This window comes from Halichoerus grypus, chromosome 1, assembly GCF_964656455.1.
Source record: "Halichoerus grypus chromosome 1, mHalGry1.hap1.1, whole genome shotgun sequence".
NCBI classification, from domain to species: Eukaryota; Metazoa; Chordata; class Mammalia; order Carnivora; family Phocidae; genus Halichoerus; species Halichoerus grypus.
This window is the reverse complement of record NC_135712.1, coordinates 148,815,210-148,838,880: the sequence shown is the minus strand read 5'-3', so window position 1 is coordinate 148,838,880 and position 23,671 is coordinate 148,815,210. Positions and strand designations below refer to the sequence as shown.

At 48.9% G+C, this 23,671-nt stretch overlaps 1 protein-coding gene across 3 annotated transcripts in view; it reads left to right on the top strand.

Moving 5' to 3' along the window:
- The window catches only part of ITGA9 (integrin subunit alpha 9), a 331,177-nt gene that overhangs the window by 250,001 nt on the left and 57,505 nt on the right, over positions 1 to 23,671 (top strand). For all 3 annotated transcript variants that reach the window (XM_036094209.2, XM_036094208.2, XM_036094211.2), the window contains 5 exons: positions 826 to 912; positions 4,565 to 4,644; positions 12,121 to 12,210; positions 14,355 to 14,463; positions 19,457 to 19,564. In XM_036094209.2, coding sequence (XP_035950102.1) covers positions 826 to 912; positions 4,565 to 4,644; positions 12,121 to 12,210; positions 14,355 to 14,463; positions 19,457 to 19,564 — 474 coding nt within the window. The remainder of the gene's footprint in view (positions 1 to 825; positions 913 to 4,564; positions 4,645 to 12,120; positions 12,211 to 14,354; positions 14,464 to 19,456; positions 19,565 to 23,671) is intronic.

Here is a 23,671-nt window from a genome sequence, read left to right as displayed (position 1 = left end):
ACCAAGAATGACCTTGGGGAGGGTACATGACCTCATTGAACTTTGATGTCCTGGCTTCTAGATACTCAGCAAGTGCTAGTTCTGTGGCTTCTCCTTCTCCAAAATCTTCAACATGGAAGTCTTGATTTGGCTTCAGTAACTTGGAACCTGTGGGTTATGAAGAGCCTCCTGGCTTTCCTTTGACCTTGGTTGTAGACCACGTGTCCAGGTAGAAAGGCAGCAGTCCCCCACGACCCCTGTCCTGGTTTCTCATGCCGCTGTATGTAGAGTCCAGCCTCAGCAGGCTACACTAGGAGACCTCTCCTTGCTCTTGTACCTGGGAAGGCTTGCAGGGGACCAGCTCAGCCCTCACCACCTCGGGCTATGGAAAGAATCCCTGTATTTTTCTTGGTGTGATTTTCTTAGTTTGTCTTTCCTAAACTAGCAAGATCTTGAAAGGCAGGATTAGAGTGTGGGCTTAGGAGAAAGTGTCCAGGAAGATGACGTGGTTGTCTTTCATCCAAACTTTTGGAGGCATCTGGCTCACATGCAGCCTGGCCCAGTTCAACAGGAGAGCACCAGGGTTCAGAGCCGAAACATTAGTTAAGAATGTTCTGGATGCCTGGCTTCCCACGGAGCCCATGGGAAGGGTGGGCTGCCAGAGGAGGACTGGGGACTCAGCCTGGTTGCAGGCTTCCCTCCCACCCGAGCCAACAATGATATTGTCTGGGAACTTCCCTGAAGAAGGACCGCATCTGCTGAAGTCTCAGTTTGCCTTGCGGAGGCCACTTACACACATTTGTCTCCACGCAGCCAGCCCATCCTTTGGTGCTTTTTCTCTTTCAGGAGGAAATGGGCATTTCCTGTGAACTGCTCGAATCAGACTTCCTCAAATGCAGCGTGGGATTTCCTTTCATGAGGTCAAAATCGAAGGTAAGGGGCAGAGATGGGACACTTGCTTTGCAGCAGGCCCCCAACCCTTCCCACCAGCCACCTGCCCTGTCAGCTGTACCCTGCCCCCCAGGCTTCCTCTATCCCCCCCAACCCCACCCCCACCCCTGCCTTGCACAATGGCACTGTCTAGCTCCCAAGGGGGGCTGCGATCTACTACTCCACAGGGGCCCTCCCCACATGCTGTTCCTCTTTGATCCACATGACATACCCCAAATGTGAGAGACGCACCATGGCCTTGGTACTTTGGCAAGCACCATCTGGTTGGCCTCCTTAAAAATCTTTCTCTGGGACATTCCATGCCACTGTGAGTACGACTATATAGGAGAAATGTGGTCTGGGCTAGTGACCTACGGTTCTGACTATCACTCCCCTGGGCACTCACAATTTTCTGAAGAGACCTCTTAAAATTCTTAAAACATAAATAATGGTATTGCAATTCATTTTTTTTTTAAAGTAAAAGAAATTAGACTCACTTTGGTATTTATACGGAGCCAAATTTTCTAAGCTGAAACAATAATATGGTCCAGTGTATTCAAACGTTCATGGAACATTCTGGTATGTGCCAGTATTATAAGGATATGCAAAGATACATAGAAGATGTGATTGTTGGAAGCAAAGCTAGAATCTAAAAGATCAGGTCTGCCTTTTGAAATGGAAGCTATTTTTCCTGCTATGATTTGAAGGAAATTTCATATTCCTTTGTCTAACTTTTTTCCCCCTTAAAAAAAAATAATGAAAGTTTAATCCTCCTCTCCTGCCTATGTCACAGAATCAACTTGTTTTAATCTCCAAGGCATTTTGGTCCCAGTACCTCGTGGCTGTTTTGCAAGCCAGTTGTGAGAATGTTCAAGTGAGAAAGAAGATTTGCTGATTTCCTAGCAAATCACTCGAACCCCTCAGCCCCATTGAAGGTGCCTGCTCCAAATGACGATGGCTCTTACATCCGTGATTCCTAACCTTTTTAGGAACCTTTTAATGTCCTTGAACCCTGGACATTATTGCCCTTGGAAACATACGTGGCGCCTCCACACACACATTTCATTGAAATCTTTTCAGCAACAGAAAATCGACTTAATTGAAAAACATTAATAGTTGCCATTTCATGGGTAAAATAAAGCCGACACCCCAAATCAAACCTAAGGTGTGTCTTCTAGTTTTAGTTTAAAGGTTATTTTAAAAGGAAAATTTTATCACTCTCACATACGGATCCAGGATCACTTACAATAAAGTGAGGGTAGTCATAAGAATGAATACAGTGAAAACAAAGCCACGTTGAATTCTGGAGCATTAAATTTTGTCAAAAGTCATTAACTCTCAAAATAGTCATGGAACCAACAGAAGTAGGAACATTGGAAAGTTGGATTTTTTCCCAGCTCGGTAATGCCGCTACCTTCCTCCCACATACAGAGGTTTAGACCAGAGCAACACTAAAGCTGGAGGCAGGAGGTCTAGGGTTGAGTCCCTAGAAAGAGCCCAAGGAGTGACCCAGCAGGGCCGGGGACCACCCGTGTCCGCGCCCGGCTTGCCCTGCCCTGTGCCTCGGCCCCTGTGGCTCATCAGGCTGCAGCCGGCCTGCTAAGCCTCATGACTGCACCGTCAGCTTACTCTGGTGGCCATCTGTTTCTGTCTCTCACGACCAGCCTGCCCAGTCTCTGACCTTCCGTTCTCCCAAGCCCCCCTCTCCGATTTTGGCTTCTCACCTCACCTGGGTCTTTAGAGTATTTGATTCAGATCTCCTGCCAGTTCTGACTCTTGTCCCCTTGACTTTCCCTTCCTTTGTGTCCTCCAGCTCTGCTTCCTGTCCTGTCTCTATGTCCCCACCCTCCCGGGCGACTGACAAGCCCCGCAGCAACAGAAATTTCTGTCTCGAGAGGGATGTCCGGTGTCCGCTCTATTTGATGGGTCAGGTTCATTACTTTGAGGCCACATTTAGTGCAGTTGAATCCAGTGTTGCAAAGGTAGACCAGTGCCTCCATTAGTCACTAAGGAACCCAAATACTTAGATGTTAAATAATCACAGACTCTCAGAGCGTGATGGAACTTAAGAAGCATTGTGTCCATCCTCTAATTTTTATTGAAAGGCAGAGTGTGAGTGTCTGAGCCAAGATCACATACTCAGTTTGTGGTCAAGCCTGGCCCTGTAACCCCTACCAGGGGGTCCCTCCCACATTCCCACACATGCCCAATGTGTACATGGTGAAAACCATTTGCTCAGGGCAGTCTTCCCCAAGTTATAGGATGCTCACCATGGGGAGTGCCTGAGATGATTGTAGGCCACTCCTTAAATTATTTTAGGCCAAATATGGACACTGCACTTAAACAACATTGACTCTAACAGCGAGACAGTTATTACCTATTCAACACTCTTTCTCCCGGATCACATGCAGGAGAAAGTCTCCCATAGTGCCAGCCTGTCTTCAACACCTCCCTAGCTCTTGCTAATCTCCCTCTTACCAAAATAGAGTAGACCTTAGGCTCAGAGCCCTCAGCAGGCCACAGAATGCAATGGGGCTTTGTTTTCATTTATTTTTATGACAACCTTCTCTTACTGATAAGTGATCCTGATTCCCATCTGTGATCATGATAGAAATTTTCCTGCTAAAGTAGTACAACCACTCTGGAAAACAGTATGGAGTTTCCTCAAAAAGTTGAAAATAGAGCTACCCTACGACCCAGTAATTGCACTACTCGGTATTTACCCCAAAGATACAAATGTAGTGATCCGAAGGGGCACCTGCACCCCAATGTTTATAGCAGCAATGTCCACAACAGCCAAACTATGGAAAGAGCCCAGATGTCCATCAACAGATAAATGGATAAAGAAGTTGTGGTATATATACACAATGGAATATTACTCAGACATCAAAAAAATGAAATCTTACCATTTGCAATGATGTGGATGAAACTACAGGATATTATGTTAAGTGAGAGTGTCAGTCAGAGAAAGACATATGATCTCACTCATATGTGGAATTTAAGAAATGAAACAGAGATCATAGGGAAAGAGAGGGAAAAATAAAATAAGATGAAATCAGAGAGGGAGACAAACCACAAGGGACTCTTAACTCTAGGAAACAAACTGAGGGTTGCTGGTGGGGGAATGGGGTAATTGGGTGATGGGCATTAAGGAGGGCACGTGGTGTAATGAGCACTGGGTGTTGTATGCAACTGATGAAATCGCAGAACTCTACCTCTGAAACTAATAATACACTATATGTTAGTTAATTGAATTTAAGTAAAATAAAATTTTAAAAAATGAAGTAGTCTTCAAACAAAAAGAGTGGCAATGAAAGTCACAGTAAATGACATAGGTGATATGGTACGCAGGTGTGGCAGACATTAGGAAGATGGTGTGGGGGCGATACTTAGAAAGGCCTGGTTTAAGAGACAAACATATCACTTCCTAGAGACCCTCAGTTGCTGAAAAATAGCGTGCCTCTCAACAGAGTACGCTCCAGGCTTGGTTTTATTGCTAAAGCTGTATCTCTGGCCTGGCAACCGGAAAGATACGCATAAAAAAATAAAGCTTGTCTTGCAAATGAGCTTCCAGAGGTCATAAACTGCAGAAGACTGTGGTGTTTCTAAGTGTGGAATGCTTGCTGAGGCCAGATGTCACTTTCTTTTCCCCTAGTATGAATTCAGCGTGATCTTTGACACAAGCCACCTGTCTGGGGAAGAGGAAGTCCTTAGCTTCATCATTACTGCTCAGAGGTAAGGGGGAGCTTTACTTTTTTTTTTTTTTTCCAAAGATACAGATTTATGGGAACAGGAAAGGACATTCCCTGGTCACGCTTTGATGATACTCCGGATGCTGAGGAGGAAGAAACAGTTGAGCGATAGAGCCCCAGAGCACTGGCTGGGATGGGAGCTCTCAGGGCTGGTGTCTGTCCAGTTGTGCTTACGCAGCTAGCCAGGTTGGACTGAGCTGGGAGGGACTGGGGATCATCCGGGTCGGAGGTAATGATTTTGACAGCCAAGGAGAGACAGACCAGGGGAGGTGAGGATTCTGATTCAAGCTCACGTGGTTGCTTAGTTCACAAACTTCCTCTGTGGGTTGCATTCCTTGATGCGGGGAGAGGGCACAGCAGCCTGAGGGCCGGGCCAAGGCTCTTGTCAGAGGCCCCAAGACATGCTCCTCGAGAGAGGGCTTGTCCTGGACGCTTTGTGGGTGGAGGGAGAGTTAGGGCAGGGGACCGTGCAGGGTGACTTCTACCCTCAGGAGTGTACTCCTGCCCCTCTGTCTCCAGTGTGGCCTCAAGCCACGGGAGGGCCTTAAGGGTTGTCAGCTGCCTCCACCAGCCAGAATCCACGTGCGCCTTGAAGCGCCATTTGGGTAGTGCTTGGCTGACAGCGGGATGGAAGGAGAGGAAGTTAGGTGGGTGAATAGGAAGAAGCAAACTTTGATTGGGGTGTAGGTTGGATACCCAAGGCTACTTTTGTAATTTGAATTTTTATTTGGAGAGGATTTTGAACTTACCAGAAATGTTGCAAAGCATAATTCAAGGAAGTCTCATGCAGCCATTACCCAGCCTCACCCAATGCTGACACTCTCCTCCATTTACTTTATCATTCTCAATGTATAGTTTTTTTTTCTTAACCATCTGAAAGTAAGTTGCAGAAATCATGTGTCCTTCCTATAAGGACCCCAGTGTGCATTTCCTAAGAATGAGGCCATTTTCTTCAATAACCAGTACAGCAGATGTCGGAAATGTAACACTGACACAATACTTTTATCTCCTCTATAGTCCATGTTCCAGTAGTTCTAGTCTTCTCAGTGACCTTTCAGCCCCTTTTTCACGGGTCCAGAGTCCAGTCAAGGATCATGCATTGCATTCAGTTATTGTGTCTTATCTATAGTTACCTTAATCTCCAAAGGAAATTTCATGCCAAGAATCCTAAGTCCATCCCAGAGGTGGTCTGAAGATCAGAACCAAACACCCTGAAGGCCAAGGTCAGGCAGGATCCACTGAAAATGATGAGAAAACAAAATGAGGAACTGCATGGCTAATAGAGCCCAGGAAACCGGAAGGCCAGACACTGAGTGAGCAGGCAGTGGAACCAGGGGCTGAAAGTCGACCAGGGAAGGATGCTCAGTGGAGTCACAAGGTTAGCACAGGGTTCAGACCTAAAGACCCTCAGGATCTGGGGTACAGAGTGAAGCAACGGGCTCAGCTTTATGGAACTAAAGCCCCACCACCACCACGAGCATGGTCACCCTTGAAATGAGGGTGCTCAACCCAAGCCTTCCTTTGAGGAGGACAATGCCCTCAGGAGCTGAGAAGGAGCTCCTCGTCCCACATTCTGAATTATAAAGAATGCCGTTTCCCAGACTCTTCAGATGAGCCAGGTTGGGGCCAGCCTGTTGGGGTGATGTGCTGTACAGAATAACAGGGGCACCGGCTCAGCTGTCTCTGGCCCCCAGAGAGAGCAAGGAGTCATGCTTTGGACCACTCTGCCCACTCCCTTGCACGATCATCAAGTGATTGCCACGGGGAAAGGACCAGGCCAGGGCTGAGAGGGATCGTGGATGAGTGAGAGCGAGTCTTGCATCCCAAACCATCTCAAGAAGGCTTCAGTCTAGAGATGGAGGCAGACACACAGCTTCCTACAGGGGAGGAAAGAAGACCTAGCCCAGGGCAGGCATGCTTCACTCATTCAGTCTGCAAATGTTTGAGCCCTTCCCACAAGCCAGGCACTGTGTAAGATGTTGGCAAAGTCCCTACTCTTGGGGAGTGAGTGTGCTGGGGGCAGGGGGATAGATAATGAGCAAGTGAATATATAACATCAGCGGGAGCCAGGAGTGTGCCCATTCATCCGGCAAGCGTGACGCATTCGCTGGCAATCACAAAGCATCTTTTTTGTGTCCTGTACTCTCTTTAAGCCCACTTGGTGGGATTAATCTTTTCCCTGTCTTGGGGGGAGGGGGATGGTCTCGGACAGTCCTGTGCATTCTCAGGTCTCTCTTGGGTAATGCAGAGCTCTGCCATCACTTCAAGTCTCACAACAGATTCACAAAACTATGATTAAGGTGTCCCCTGCAATCATCAAAACTTGGTTTAAAGCGAAGGCTTTCTCCCTTTGGTGAGGGTGAGCTGCAGAAGGGAAGCCTGCCTCTCTCTCAGGAAGAATCTTGCTTTCCTGCAGTGGTTCTGCTGCTGTGTCCCGCCACCCCCCCCCTCAATTCCCCTGGGAGAGTTCCTGAGTGCCCCCCGCCCCCACCAGGCTCACAGCAGGTCCTGTGGGAAGTGTGAGTCAAATAGAAAAGTGCTCACTCCCCTTAACCGGTAGAAGCACTCCCAGGGCCGCATGGGTATTCCAAGCTGACTCTTACCTTTGGATAGCCAGCCCCCAGCTGGGCCTGCGAGTCCCTCATCCTGTCCTCCAACCTCAGCCTCTTGCAGCCAGACACCCACCCCTTCAACTTCTGCTGCTGAGACCGTGCCCTCAGGGACAGGACCAAAGGTGACCTCACACCGGCTATCGCATATAGGCGCCACTCAGTAGCCTCTGCCCTGGCGGTCTCTGGAAATGCCGGGATTCTTGCATGTCCCCTTCTCTTTCGCTGGGCCAAGAGAGGGAAAGCCAGCAGCCCTCCCCTCCATTCCCTGGGCAGCACCCCCCACCCCACCGTGCTGATCAAGATGCCCTGAAGTGTGCTTTAAAGGGCAGACACCCTCCCCCCGCACCCTCCCCCAACACTTCTCTCTCTAAAAGCTGTTTCTCAGAAATCCTCCTTTCTCAGCTCTGTTACATCCTTGATATGACATCTCGGGTTTTCGCCCTGAGCCGTAGTAAATCCTGGTCTGGTGCTTTCCTCTGAATCTGGCATCCCTTATACCTCAGCCAAAACGTGCATCTGAACCAACATACTGTCGTACTCACCCCCTGAGTGATTCCTGAATTTTCACAAAAACACCAATTCCCCAGAGTCTTGGACTGAGATTCTTCCCAAGCCCTGCATCTTTCAGTTCTCTGTGGTCTGTTCTGGTCCCTCACTAATGGCTTTGCCCTCAGGTACCCCCTCTCCGTCTCTAGCCGCCGGGCATCTGGGAAGCTCAGGTCGGTCCCCAACAAGTACAACGCGACAGTGGCCTGCAGCCACGTCTGTGGGATGCAGACACAAAGAAACTCTGATTTCATCTCCCACTGCTCTTTAATTTTGTTTTCATTTGAGGCCTTCCTCAGTCTCGACGTTATTTAAAGCTCACAGAATTAAGATTCCCTTTCCCTTGGGGATGACTGATGCTGGAAGCATACATTATCAGAGCTCCCTCAATCCACAACCACAACCGCATATTTTGGCTTCAGTGTTGCTTTCTGTATTTTGCTTTTTTTTTTTTTTTTTTAGCATTATCACAAATATTTTAGAGAATGTTCTCTCTCCTAAAAATAAGAGCACAGCACATCACAGTGTGTGTTTGGCCTTCTTTACCCTGTGTTATTGCATCCAGCTTCCACTCCAGAGCTGATGGCTTTCTGGCTTTTAGTTCAGCACTGGTTGAACTTACAGAACACACACTAAGCATATGTAAAAAGTTGGCGTGAATAGCAACAGCCGTGATTGTTCAAATACAGCCCAGCAAGCTCAGAAATCCTGCACAGCTTTCTAGCGTGGCAAGGGTGGCCTGCCGTGGGGTGCTAGCATTTCAACACAGATCACATTTGGCTGGGCTTGCAAGCTTGGAAATCATGTGAGACTTGGTTATTTCTTATTCATCCTGTTTCAAGATCCCATAATTCACGTTCACAAAAAACATGACTGTGATCTAATAGAAATACATAGAAAGCGTAGAGAAGGTGGACTTCGTTCCCATTGCCAGAATCCAGAAGGGCCTCCTTGGGGAGATAGCATTTAAACAGAGGAGTCTGTTTTCAGGCTGAAGACACAGAGGCACAGTGCTGAGAAGGTACACAGGTCAGCCTGCTCTGTGACAACCAGGTGGGTGGTGGGCACTGTGGGGAACTGGGGATTCGTGAGCCATCTCTGGGGGGGGTGGGCATACAGGGCAGCAGAAGATGGGCTGACAGAGGAGATCGGGCTGGGCCATGGAAGGCCCATGTAGCCTCAGGGTCTGCACTACATTCCAGAGGCAGAAAGTTTGTGAAGAGGGAAGTGATGCATGTAACAGTTTGCCCACAGAGCATGAGCTTGTTGAATTTCATAAAGGGAGGCAAATGGCCAATCAAACCTGGAAGTTCCTAATTCTCCTGCTGTTTCTTGGACACACAGAAAACTCACTGTGGTTGGGCACATCCATTAGTGTGCTCTCTTGGGTCCTCCCCACCTGTGGCCGCCAATATTCCTGGGAAGGAACACTGGGGCAGGAAATAAGTGATAGGGAAAGAGGAAACTCCACCTGCTTCCCAACCCCGCCCAGGGCTAATCAGTGGTGTCAAGAGAAGGGGGAGCCAACACCACCAGGGTGAAAGCTCTATCTGTTAGAGTCACACGGCCGTAGACGCCGGCGGTGCCCATGGGAGTCACCTGGGGGGCTTTAAAAACCACCGATCCTTGGTCCACCCTGCAGAGGTTCAGATCGATTGGTCTGGGGTGAAATCTGGGCATTGGGATTGTGGAATAGTCGCATCAGGTGATCCTAATAAGCAGCCAAGGCTGAGAGACACCACTGCAGTCCCTGGCTCTATACCGGGCGTGTTTCCACTCAGCAAACTTCTGTTGAGCATGTACTATTTATCAGATGCAACGCTGGGCACATAAGAAAATGCTAATCACTTACTAAAATCAAGAACATCCCCTTATGTGCACGAAGAGTGCTATGTCCCATCAGGGGACGCCTAGTATTGGCAGCTTAAATAATTAGCAGAATGTTCTAACATTGGAATCACGGACAGTAAGGAAGCTGTATTATATGTTAAACATGCCACAGAATATCTCAGGCACTCATTTCTTCCCAAATGTTGGTGAAAACCGGTCTTACCGCCCCAGAGGGCGGCCCCCAGCACTTGACTCTCTGCTCTGGCACAAAGATCCTTAAAGCTCCTTATCTTGAAAGCCACAGTTAAAATATCAATCGTTCCGTCCTCCCCGTCACCACCCTTTGAAGCTCTCCTGCCTACTGGTGGATTTAGGAGGACGTAAAGTTGAGCCTAAACAGTCCTCCAGAGCTCTCTCAGCAGCCTGGCTTTGCAGACCATGGGAACGCATCCCAAGTCACGAGCTTGCAGAGTGGCTGGAAGCCTTTTGATGTTTGGCCTCTGTATCTCAACTCTTCAGCTTCAGTCGGTCTGGAGCAGTCCCCTGATGACAGATGAGACTGTTGGGCCTGAGCTGCCAGCAGCCACAGGTGGCTGGACAAATGGCAGGGCAAGGGGTGGTGCCTCCATCAGGAACCAATTACTCAGACCCGGCGGGGTTGGGGGAGGGAGCGGGCCAGGGCGTTACCGGGCCCATCCATTCCATAGTCACCTCTGATCTGCCTCTAGCAGCGATGCTAAGGCTTTTATTGCCCCCCCTGGGGAAGGAAGGGCCAGGGAATCAGGCCAGGTGGGCACCTGACCCTGCTGCTTCTGCAGACTGCCCTCTGAGTGATGGATGTCCCGGCATATGCGGAAGACAGATGAGGAGTCAGGGGTCAGAGTCACAGAGCACCATTGTTTCAGAACAATAGGAGAAAGAAGGAGAGGGGATGTGAGCTGCTCTTTAAGTATTGTTGCATTTAGCACTTGCTGGTGGGAGAGGAAGACAGTGGGGGCAGTGGGAGGGCAGGGAGCAGGCAGGAACTCTGCAGGGGGTCAGGGAGTGGGCCAGGGAGCTGTACCCAAACCTCAGTGGGTCTTGGGGCCACTACATTCCACCCCTGGAGGATGAACTTGGCTTCCAACTGGGATGCCACATACATGCCATGTGGTAGAACCAACTAGAAGTGCTGGCTCCCGCAGCTTGCACCCTACGGCCCTGTCTTTTCCCAAGGCAGTACTTCCACGGAATAATAATCACAGTCTTCTTGGAAATGTATCAAAATAGTAAAAGGAAGCTAGGTCTTCTCTCTCCTCCTCTTCCTCCTCCCTTTATTCCTCTTTTTCCTCTCCCCTCCCCTCCCCGCCCCCCCCCCCCAACAACCTCCCAAATCTGGTATCAGATTTGGAGAAGGAATCACAATGGCAAAGCCCTAGTTTGGGAGTCTGACTGACCTGGTTTGTTATGGATCCTTGGGCAAGTTCCCTAATCTATCTGAGCTGCTCCTTACCTGTCAGAGGCAGGCAGTCCCCCACCGTTCTAGGGTTCCTCTGAGGACCCGGTGAGACCATGCAATGTGCCTGGCACAAGGCAGCCACCCAACAGCAGCAGCTTCCTTGCACTCCCCTTTCCAGAAAGACCCCAACAGTCCCCATTCTCCGCTTTCTCACTCCAAAGGGGATGCCTGTCTCTGGACGTACTGCAGCCAGAAGTCTATAGGGGAGCTCCCTTGGTCTTTATGATGACGGGGTTGGTCAGGGCCTCTCTCCCAGGCCTGGCTGGCTGTCCATGGAGGGCGGGTGGTGCCTCCAAGTGGGAAATGGCAGCTCAAGTCCAGCAAACCCCTTCCCAGCTGCGGGGCCCTAACCTTGCCGGTCCATTCTTCATGAAACAAGCACTTCTAGAAGTGGCACGTGCTGTTGGTGCCCAGCCATAACCATTCAGTACTCATCTTTCCCCTGCACCCCCCAGACAGCTTCCCAGCTCCCAGCACCTGCCACTCTGCTGAGGCTTTATCTTGGGTGCATGGTACGGGTGCCAGCAAATTCATGCTCCCTGCCCCCCAGCGGCAGATCTCAGCAGTCGTGGATAAAGTCCTGCCTCCCATGGGAAGACCGAGAGGTGTGCTCCACGCTGCCTCCCAGATGTCTCCAGCGAGTCCAAACTCAGTTGCCCACACCACTGACCTCCTGGATTACATGCCTTTTTTGCCTTCATTCCCTTCCCTGTCTCTTCTCCACTCCCTGCTGGTGTCTCCTGGGGTCGCCTCCCCGGCCCACTGCTTGTACTCCTATCTTTGGGAGGGGATCACAACTGAGACAACAGAGTGCCCACCGTGCCCCTGCACAGGGACCAGAAACAGAACCGAGGGTACATCAGGTGCACAGCCGGCCCTTGGAGAGTGACAGATTGAGGTCTAACACGGAACAATGAAGCCTGCTGCGGGGTAGCCAGCACTGACCAGCACTCACCCCTCTCTTCCCGTGCAGTGGCAACGTGGAACGCTCTGAGTCCCTGCATGACAACAGCCTCATGCTGACTGTGCCGCTGATGCATGAAGTGGACTCGTCCATCACTGCGTGAGTAGCCGGTCCTGGGTCGCCAAATCTCAGAGGTGCCCCGGGGTGGAGTGCTGTGTTTTTCTTGTATTTGCACGTGTAGTCAGGAGTTTCTGGCCTCCCGGTTCCCCTTCTTCCCAGCTTTGAAAACACAGGGCAAAGCTTTAGCTACCAGCTCATGCCCTCCTCCCGCCTTGTTTTCTCCCCTTTCCCAGCTACCCACCCACCTGCTGGGTGGCACAAGAAGTTTGATGACAAGGCTAAGCCCCAGAATGTCTTTGAGCATTCTGTACACTTTTATGTGCCTATATGCCCAGCACCCACCCCTCCAGAGGGCCATGATTCCTGGGATTCAAATCTCAGCCAAATGCTGCCGGGCCAGAAGTTACAGCCAGATGTCTCCCAAGGCCCTGGTGGCCTTGCAGAAAAGCTCACCTTTCTGATTAGCTACACGGCCAGGGCTGGCCTTGCATGTTTCTTTAACCCCTTCTGCAGAGCCAGCGGCAGCTCTGCCTGATGTCGGAGGTGGTCAGGGAAGGAGGACGACGGGGCACAGCATGTGCTGGGTCAAGTCCACGGCTGCTCAGTGCCGCTGGCCTAGGAAGGCAGGGCTGCAGGCTGCAGGGGCCCGACACAGCTTGGGCGATTTTCAGCCAAAGCCCAGGCCTGGGAAAATGAGAACTCAGTTCCTGTTTCTGGCTTCAAAAAACAGAGCACATACCTCTTTGATAGTGGAAAAAGGATTTGCACAATTAGTTTAGATCAAATGAGGACCCATTGAACCCCTGCCCCAAACGCGAGCTGAACTTTCTGGGGGTTCACAGTTTCTCATTTTTCACTCTTCGAGTTCTTCTGGGTCCCAGCCTTGGCTAGAAGCAGCAAGGTTAATACGTTGCAGAAGGAGTCATTCTGCAGTAGCTCACACGCAGCTGGGCGCCGGAATGAGCCTCTGGATGTTTCCTGCACTCTGGGCCTTTTTCCTCACGTTCTCCAGACAGGAGGCATCAGTGGAATATATTTGCAAATTAGCATAGATTTGCCTCTGTTCATGGCTCTATTTTTAACCATGTGGTTTATTTACTTGTCTCATCAGAGGTATGGTGAGAATGCAGCCTGAACCAAACCCTGTCCCTGGCGGGGGGGGGGGGGGGGGGGGGGCGGGGAGGGGTAGAAAACACTTGATCCTGTTGTCAGGCCCTAGGAAGCCTCATTATTGAGGCGTTAACAGCCCCCAGTGAAGCCATCCATCAAACACATGAGTCAACCTCTGATCTTTCCGGGAACATAAAACAAGGCTGGTTTAAACGAACCAGTTCTTGCCATCCGATAACACTGGGAACTCACGACGTTTCTAAAATAATACATTTAAGTTGAAAGTAGAATTTCTGTCCATTCAGACTTGGTACCGAAAATCTTACATGACTGTGTCTGGACACGTGAGCAGCTTCTAGAATCTAACCTAGAATCCATTCTTTGGGAATTTAAGTGAGTCCGGGCTTGGTCTCATCTCGGGCTTGTTCATATGGACAGTGTTGAAAAGCATTCACTACAGACTGAGCTTGAATAATTCTTAATCACATCTTCAGTAGCCACGGTTTGAAATCTGAAGAAAAATGCTATCATTGAACAGACCCAACTTTTAATACCTGATTTCTAGTGGTTTTGGTAGTCTGACAAATTTAAATTTTTTAGTGAATTTGTCACAGAGTGGGGTTTAGGATGTTAAATATATAATTCATTTATATTTATTTCTTAAAAACTTGCCATAATCTTCCTCGGTCCACAAAAAGTTTTTGAAATGATAGAACATGTATAATTCTGTCATCCAGTTTTAAAAAAACAAAACCTGAAATCGAAGCTACCATTGTCTTCCTCCTCATTTTAGAAATGTAATCCCAGTACCTATTTATATATGTAGCTTATTGAAGTTGACCTAAGATGAGAAGACATTCCTGGAAACTTCTGTTTAGGAAACATAGGTCTGGCTGTGTCCATTTATAGGACAAAGAAGTAACAATTCCAGAAGGGAAGGGTTTGGTGAAGACACTGGAGGGAACAAGGTTCTAGGTTAAACAGAGACAGATGTTTGGGTTCTCAGGACAGCTGTGACCATGGGTTGCTTGACCGAGATTTAGGATGATGGATTAAATGCTTTCCTCTTTCAGAATCATGTCTCCAACCTCCTTTGTGTACGGCGAGTCTGTGGATGCCTCCAACTTCATTCAGCTAGATGACCTGGAGTGTCATTTCCAGCCCCTCAACATCACCCTTCAGGTACCCACCCCTGGAGACGGTCTCTGTCACTCGTGGCAACAGAAGGGCCCACGGGGATAGGTCTTCTACTGAAAGGCAGCTAAAGAGCCAGGCTCTTTCCAGGAGAAACTTGTCCCAGCCTGGTTGGCTGGAGTGTAGTATATGTGTATATGTGTTTTCTGTAACCACACAAAATTAATCCCTTCCCTGTCTGGTACTCTGTTGTGTAGATCCCTCTGCTTCTCAGCTCTTGGAAGGAACACTGCATGATAAACACCCTCTTTCCCCAAGAAGGCCTCTGGCCAACATCCCAACCCAAATGGCCCCAAAGGACCCCTTTCAGTTCTCCGTCATTATTCACCTTATGGGCAGGGCAGTCCCGTGCACTTGCCGTGTCCTCTCTCTCCTGGGGCTCTCCGTGCCGACCCCGCCTGGACCCCACTCCTCCCGCAGAGGGACAGGCATTCAGAATAGCAGAGCAGTGTGAGAATAGAGAATGCATATACTCCCCAGGGGAGGCAGCATGCTGCTCCCTCACAGAGCCATGGCTGGCTCTCCCCAGTCACATAAGCATCATTTTCAGCAGGTCCACTCCATGTGGACCCTGGACATCATGAAGAACACTCTTCCTTCTCTAGGCCAGGGTGGGCAGACATTTTCTGTAAAGGGCCAGCAGGTGAGTATTTTAGGCTTGGCGGGCCATATACTGGCTGTAGCCACTGTTCAGCTGCGCTGCCGACGTGCCAGAGCAGCCGGAGGTTATGCACAAACGAAACTGAGGTGATGGGCGCCGAATTCGGGATTTTATATTATCCTCGCATGTCATGAAATGTTACTCTTTTTAAAAATATTTTTCCAACCATTTAAAAATGTAAAACCATTCTTAGCTTGCAGGCTGTGCAAAAACAGGGGCCGGACAGATTTGGCCTGCAGGCCACAGTTTGCTGAGCCCTGCTGTGAAGTATAAATTCTCAGGCCAGCACTGTTCAACATGAGTATCTTTGCATGTTAAGCTAGAAGGACCTCAGCCTCATCCAGTCCCTTGTCCTCAGTTGACAAGAATGGGTCAGGCTCGTCCTGGACAACCCGGTGTGCCCAAGCGTTCCGCCAGGAGCTGTTGATGAAGTGAAGGAGATGGGCCTGGCTCACCCATGGTGCCCTCTAACCTACGTGCAACGTCTCTCCGTTCCAGCTCCCAGAGCTTCCCCTGCCTCTTCCCCATTCCTCCCCATGGAGAAGGTGGTTTCCTGGTCTGGCATCGACTGCTGTGGCCAATAATGACTATTTTCTTTCCCTGTGGCCACTCCTAGGTGGACCGAGGGGATGAGACATAATCATGGGGTGTGGGTCCAGAGAAAGAGGCAGCGAGACATTTGTGGGCTCTCACAAACAATGGTCTCCCTCTCTCTAAAGTATTCTCCCAGGCGAGAGACCTCTGAAACCATGATTGGAGAACACATGTCCCCAGCTCGGAGAGAAGGCGCCTCCTGACCAGCTAAGCCCCTACTGTGACACCCTATGCTCAGTTTCCAGGGAAAAGGGGAAGATGGGGTTAGACCTGCTTTTGAGACCTCACAGTGATCACTGTGAGTAGGACCTCTGTGTTTCTGAACTGCTGCTCAGAAGTAGTTTCTTTTTCCCCACTGCTTTTTGCAATTGGATAGAAAACAGATAAAGACCAGATGGAGTGATTTCATTTAAATCACTTTAATTTTAATTACTTACCCACTCTTGGAGTTTTTGAGGTATCTTACAACAAAAGATACAGTCCAGAAAATGATTCAGAAGGGTTCAAAGGACACACACCATGTAATGAAGAAGGTATAGGTGTTAAAGGAGAAGGCAAGGAAGAGTCGGAGTTATATCAGAGATCCGAAAATCTTCTTACCACCCTCTAGAAAGGAAGGGAGGGAAGGGAAGGGAAGAGGAGAAGGGAGGGGAGGGGAAGGGGAAGGGGAAGGGAAGGGAAGGGAAGGGAAGGGAAGGGAAGGGAAGGGAAGGGAAGGAAGATAGAAAGATCAATCTTGAGGGCATATGGTTAAGTCGTGTTTCTCTGAAGGCATCTTTACAGGGAGCTTAAAGTTTGGTATTCAAGCAAAGAGCTTTCTTCACATCTGACCTGACCTAGGATACAGGCTAGAGAATGGGGCCAGGAATGAGTGATGGGCATGCCCCTTAGATAAACCTCTTGATTATCAGTTTGCCTGAGGAAGTACACAGCATTCCGTTCAGGATTAAGAGAGTCCGCTGGGTCCGAAAGATGGATAGTGTATGTCATTGATGGAAAGGAGATCCTCTTGTGTCAGCAAAGCTGACTGTTTGCTTGAGAATGCTCTGATGACTCATTTTCTGATACAATCGTCATTATTTTGACTGTCATGCAGGAGGGCCATGGGCCAGGTTGACAGTGATAATGACCAAGAGATGGATCTAGTTGTGGAGTGTGGGATCAGGAATGTAGATAAAACTTTCCTATATGTCCTTACTCTGGTAGCATCACTCCTGATGAAGAGCACAGGACTTTCCACATACAGTGATTTTTTTGCCTTTTAAAAGCTGGTATTCAACAAGCTATGAGATGGTTTAAAGACTTCACTGCAGATGCAGATGGGAGAAAGGCAGAAATACTAGTCTTTGGCCTGGTTCCTACATTCCATCAAAGTTTTCTTAACAGCAACATGATAATGTGCTGACCATTGATAGGCTTTTTTTTTTTTTTTTTTTCATCAAGAGTCCATCATTTTTCTTACCTGAAAAAGAACGATGAAAAATAATGCAGTTGCTGCTCAGGAACATATGCGGAGAATCAAATGTTAAGACATGTGTTAAGAATAAATGAATATGGTAACACGGGCTCTCTCACCCGGCTGGCTATAGTGAGTGAAAGTGTGCAAAGCCAACCCACTCTCTTCTTTCCTCCCCCACCTCCTGCTTTCGCTGGGATTTCCCAGACATGTCAGTAGTTATCTTTGCAATTCTGTGCTCTCATGTTTCACTTCAAATTAGTTATTTCAGTTGTGGTTAGATATTCCTTCCTTCTCTTGTGACTCAGGGTTGTTGTCTTTGGTGAATTTTGTTCTTTTTGAATCAAGGGTTGGCAGGGACCCCTCGTCCGCTCCATCATGTTTTTGTGCTTTGAAGCAGAACCCGACTATTGCGAAAAATGAACACATGCTTTTCTAGGGAAGAACTGGCTGCAGCCTAGATCCTTATACGTTCTGTCGGGTGTGAAGACCTGGCTGTATTTCCATTCACCTCCCAGCTTTGCTCTGTTGACCCCAACTTCAGAGATGCCTTGAATGCCTGATTTCTCTCTCTAGCCCCCAGGTCACAGAGCAAGCATCCAGGTTCTTCTCTCTCTTGCTTCACCCATGTTTTTTTTAAACAATAGCATCTTTTTTGGGATCTCATTTACCTACCTTGAAGCTCACCCATTTAAAGCGTACAGTTCAATGACTTTTAATGTGTTTGTAGAATTGTGCAACCATCACCATAATCTAATTTTAGAACATTTTCATCACCCCTAAAAAGGAACTCCATACCCTTGAGCAGTCACTCGCTACATTAGTTTCCTCCTGGGCTGTAAGAAATTACCACAAACTCAGGGGCTGAATACAATAGAAATGTATTACTGTGTAGTTCTAGTGGACAGAAGTCCAACATGGGTCTCACTGGGCTAAAATCAGGGTATCAGCAGGCCTGGGTTCCTTTCTGGAGCCGCTAGGGGAGAATCTGTTTTACCTTTTCCAGCTTCTTCTCCAGACTGCTACACTCTTTGACTCAGGGTCCCCTTCACCTTCAGAGCCAACAATGGCCAGCTACATCTTTCTCACAGTCCACCTCCCTGATTCTGACGGTCTCCCTCTTCCCTGTATAAGGACCCTTGTGATTACATTACACCCACCTGACTCGTCCAAGGTAATCTCTTCATTTTAAGGACTACTGAATAGCGACCTTAGTTCCCCCTTGTCATGTAGCATATTCACAGGGTCCATGGATTTGGGGACGTGGACATCTTTGGAGGCCATTCTTCTGCCAACCATATCCCCCTACTCCAGCCCCAGGCAACCCCCAATCTACTCTCTGTCTCTACACATCTACCCATCTTTTTTATTCTCCTTCATATTCCATTTCTTCCTTGAGTTTCATGCTCAACCTTTGCTCCATCTCCTTTCCCTTATCTGTCTCTTGGTGGCTGCCATCTTTCTCTCATTTCTCAGGAGAGGATGGGCCAATGGAGACAGAAAACAGGGAGGACAGGGGGGGATGAGAAGGTAAAGTTTTACAGGACCAAATGCTGGGGCAGAAAAAAGGTGCACAGAGGTCCTCAAACAGGATTAGCAAGGGATTAGCTGTAAGTTACAGAGAAACCCGATCATCTGGATCGTATGGTAAGAACAGCCCTTTCTGTAAGTTACACCATTTGGCTTGGGGACAATCTACTTTGTCTTCTCAGTTATCTCAAACTGTAAAAGGCAGAGCTTGGACCAGATTAGTGCTTCTCAAAGTACAGTTCCTGGGCCAGTAGCATCAGCATCTCCTGGGAACTTTTACTAGAAATGCATATCCTTAAGTCCCCTCACCGTCCCCCACCAGATCTACTTCAGAAACTCTGGGCATGACCCTCCCCCAGTATATGTTTTAACAAGCCCATCTGGTTATCCTGATATATGCTAAAGTTTGAGAACCACTGGACCACATTATGTCTATATTCCCACCAAGTGTAATAGTCTATGAGTAATTTCTAGGTATGTAAAAAGAAATATAATTTTTAGCAGGAAGAAGGCAAGAACATGATGAAAGGGAATAAGGTAATTTGAAAGTTTGGGGATTTTAAATTCATATTGGAAGGATTTCTGTTTCATTAAAGTCTGCCGTTATTCGATATTTCAGTACACTTGAAGTCATGACCTTTTGGATCCTAAACCCTACAGTCTGTGGAAGTATCTACTGCATGCAATGAAATGAAGGTCTGTATTTCTATTAAAATGTGCTGTGTGTCTCACACCCACAGGTCTATAACACCGGGCCAAGCACCCTTCCTGGGTCATCTGTCAGCATCGCTTTCCCCAGTCGACTGTCATCTGGAGGTGCAGAGATGTTTCATGTCCAGGAGATGGTGGTGAGTTCTTGCTTGTCATCACTGTTGCTTTCAGACTTGAACCAACCCATTCACATTCTATACAAACTACCCTGAGGGCCCAGAAAGTTCAATTCATTCTAACCTTTGGAAACATACCTGGAGAAGCCAGGAGACCCTCAACACCTGAATTTCGGCTCTGAGACACTTTGGTTAATGTCATAAGAAGACCTCTCTGGGGATGGAGAAGGGTTGGTTATGAACATGACTTCTGGGATGGACTTTTGTGGCACAGGGAACTCCTGGCAACCTTAGGTGTATCTGATTGCATTTTTCTGAGGGGAAGATCCACAGTATACATGAAGATTCTCAAAGGGTCACTGAGGCCTGGAGGATGAAGGATTAGTTCATAAGATGGAAGTGTAGATTGAAACTCAAGTTTATATCCTGAATATGCAGTTCTACTCAATCCTGAGTCCACTGTAGATTTTGTCTCAGGGGAAGCTTGACTATTAGTATGTGATCGTTCCTGCCCACCTCCTTGAAACAGTCTCTGTGGCTTCCATGACATCACGTTCCCTTGGTTCCTCCTTTCTTACTGGCTTTTCTCCTCATCTCCCCAACATCAGTAGGGCTCAGGATTGCCTTCTGTCTGCGCTCAACCTCCGAGATGTCACCCAGACTCGTGGCTTTATATTCAGCGTGTACTGATGACATCAGATATTCCTCTGCAGCCCAGACCTCTCCCATGAAATCCAGACTTTGATAGTCAACCACCTTCGGGCCATCTCTACCTAGATGCCTGACAAATCTCGATCTTATCCAAAAGAGAACTCTCAGTGGTACCCTTCCAAACCTGCTTCTTCCACAGCCTTCCCCGTCTTAGCAAATGCCTACTCAGTCTTTCCAATTACTCAGGTCAGAGACCTTGGATCATCCTTGACACCTCTCTTCCCACATCTCACATCTGATCCACTGGCAGCCCTAATGTCTCCGCCTTCACAACAAATCAGAACATTACCATTTTTCCACCTCCGTTGCCAGCACCCCATTCCCGGGAGACATCACCTGCCCTCAGTTATTGCAGGAGCCCCTCCCTGGTGTCCCTGCTTCTGTCCTGGCCCCCTGCAGTCTGTTCCTGGCCCAGCAGCAGAGTGAGCCTTCCAAAATGCAAGTCAGGTCATGTCACTCCACAGGTCAGACCCCTCCAATGGCTTACTCACCCCCCAGAGTCTTCCAGCACCCCAGCTGGCCCCACCGTCTGTCCCTGACACTCTCTGACCGCATTTCCTCCTCCTTTCCCACTCTTTCTTCCCCCAACATGCCATCCCTTGCTGGTCCTAGAGCACAGCAGACACTCTCCCACCTCCAGAACTTGCACTCGATCTTCCCTCTACTCAGACACCCTTCCCTCAGAGAGCCACATGACCTCCTCACTCACCTCCTTCAGCTGTGGGCTCAAATCCCAGCTTCCCAGGGGCACCGTCTCTGCCCAGCCTCGGTCCCAGCATTCCTCGTGCCCCTTTCCTGCTCATAGTTCACCGTCACCAGCTGACATTCCATGTATTTCCATATTTGACCAGTTTCTCTGCCTCCTCCTGGCCCCCTACAGTATAAGGACAGGGGTTTCTCTCTGCTCACTACTGTATCTCCAGGCCCTAGTACAATGCTTGGCATGTAGTATATGCTCAGTAAATATTTGTGGGCTGAAAGAAAAAAATCTACAGTATAAAACAGACTTGTTTACTCGGTCTGTGTGAATTCAGGAAAAATTTCATACCGTTAAGAATCACCTCAGAGTGGGACGCCTGGGTGGCTCAGTCGCTTAAGCATCTGCCTTCAGCTCAGGTTATGATCTCAGGGTCGTGGGATCGAGCCCCACATCGGGCTCCCTGATCAGTGGGGAGCCTGCTTCTCCCTCCGCCCTTCACCCCACGCATGCCCTCTCTCTCTCTCTGTCTCTCTGTCTCAGATGAAATCTTTTTTAAAAAGGTCTTTAAAAAAAAAGCAGAAGTGCCTCAGAGTGCTTCACAGTCTCCAGTGGCTGGGTGTGAGGGTGACCCCTCCTGGGAAGGACTGGCACAGGAAGCTCGAGTGGGTCACTGCACAAGGAGAATGCATGCAGTCACGCTGAGAGAATCATGGGATCAGTGCTCTTCATATGGGCACGTGAGGGACAGCTAGCCACACAAAGGGGCAGTCTCTCCATTAATAGCTTAAAAATCGGGGCAGCAAGGCCAACGGCCCGTCACACATCTGAGCCTACCATTGAAGAGGATGCTGCCCACAGGAGGCACAGAAAGCATTATGTGACGGTGATAGCAGTGTCTGGAATTGCTGTCCTCGTGGCTCATGTGGCCTGAAAACCTGGACCGCATGAAAGGTCAAATGTAGAGCAGGTCACCCTTCCTGAGTTGCCCACTCCATCTTTTCCATCCCTCACAATATTCCACTCGTGCTCCATCAAGTGCCCGTGTCTGTGAGCTTTGCTGAAACCAAAGAAGAAAAGCCCCAGTGTTCTGTAACCGCAGCGTACCATGGTTTGCTTAGCATAAGGTTACACGTGCTCTTGTCTACCCTCTTAGATATTATTAATCATACCAACCATTCTACCTATTCCCCAGCGTCCGGCAGTATTTTCCTCTGGAGCATGCTCGGAGAGTTGTTCACAGAAATATCTATAGTGTTGTACAGAGAATTTTTTCTTCACGGACAAAATTATTTATTGAGCCAAACAGGAAATTTAAGTCACTCAGATTCTAAGGGTATCTCAGAACCGACTATCCCCCCTTTTCTCTCTACTAATCATCAGACCAAGGAAAAGCCACTGGAATGGACTTTGGAACACATTTATAAATAGCTGGCTCACTTGGGAGGTATGAGAAGTGGTTTTCCTGAAGATTTGCAGAACTGCATGACTGTTCGTCTAGCTGAGTGGGCCCTCAAAAACCCAAGTGGTATCGGCTGGCTTCATTCCATTGTTTGAGTTCTCAGAAGCAAACCCTTTGGATTTTCAGGACTGTACTGAGAATTTTCACAAAGTCTATAATAGAATTCTCAAGAATGGCCAAGCCTTCAGTTGGATACACCAACCCATGGTCAGAGGCTTATGGCATTTTCACAGCATGGAAAATCCAACTCGCTGGCAAATCTCCCTAAGCAAGTAGTGAAGACTGGCTTACTGTGACACTGGGAAAGCAAAGTTGATGTGTGGTGCCATGCGGTGATGAGGCAAGGGTCCCCAGGTACTTGTTTCAGGCCAGTAGGCAGCACGCCCTCTGCCCTAAAGCCCACAGAGCTGAGAGCGAGGGGGTCCTGCAGCTCAGCAAGTTCCCAGCCTCAGCCCGTCCCTTCCTCAGCAGAGCCTGAGGATGCTCACTGGGGCGGGTGGGGCTCCTAACACTCATGCCATTCTCCACTTTGGCCTTCTGGGACTTGGAATGGAGTGGGGCTTTCCTTCAGGAGTTTTGGGTGGCTTGGTGCCAGTTGAACTTACTCCTTTTGGGAGAAACCAGTCCTCGTAGCCCTTACTGCACCAGGAGATGCCCCTACTGCCTGGTGGCATTCCCTCCCCACCCCACTCTCAGCACCACCAGTCTGTAGTCTTGGACAGGCTACTGAGCAGCCAGCCACCAGCGACCTGTTAAGCCAACTGAAGCCCAGGGGCAGTTGAGAAAGGGCCCATCTGTCATCCCTCCCCACACCCTGTGGGCCCCTCAGATTGTTTCTCTTGCTCTCACAGTGCCCTTGGTATCTGTTTTACCTGTGGTCATCATCCGTATAGAATGCTAAGGGTGGGCATGCTGTTCCCACAAGTCCTGGGCCATCACCCCACCTATAGCCCTGAGCCTGTGGCACAGTTTTCCAACTCTTGGTTCAGAATTCATCCAGACACCTCTGAGGCTGCAGCTGTGATCCCTGGGCAGGACAGACCTGCCTCTAGGTTGCACCAAAGACTCTTTTTTTTTCCCTGGAGGGTTTCTTAAGGTCCAGCTGCCTGTGAGTGGAGAGTGCCTTTGCTCGCATGGGAGAGATTTTTCTAGGGAGCCTAAGGAGGTGTGACCACTTCCTACTCCTGGCTATGGTTCATGATCTTTCCTTATAGCAAATGTCCTAAGCCCCTCCACCCTGCCTGTGTTCTATTTAGAA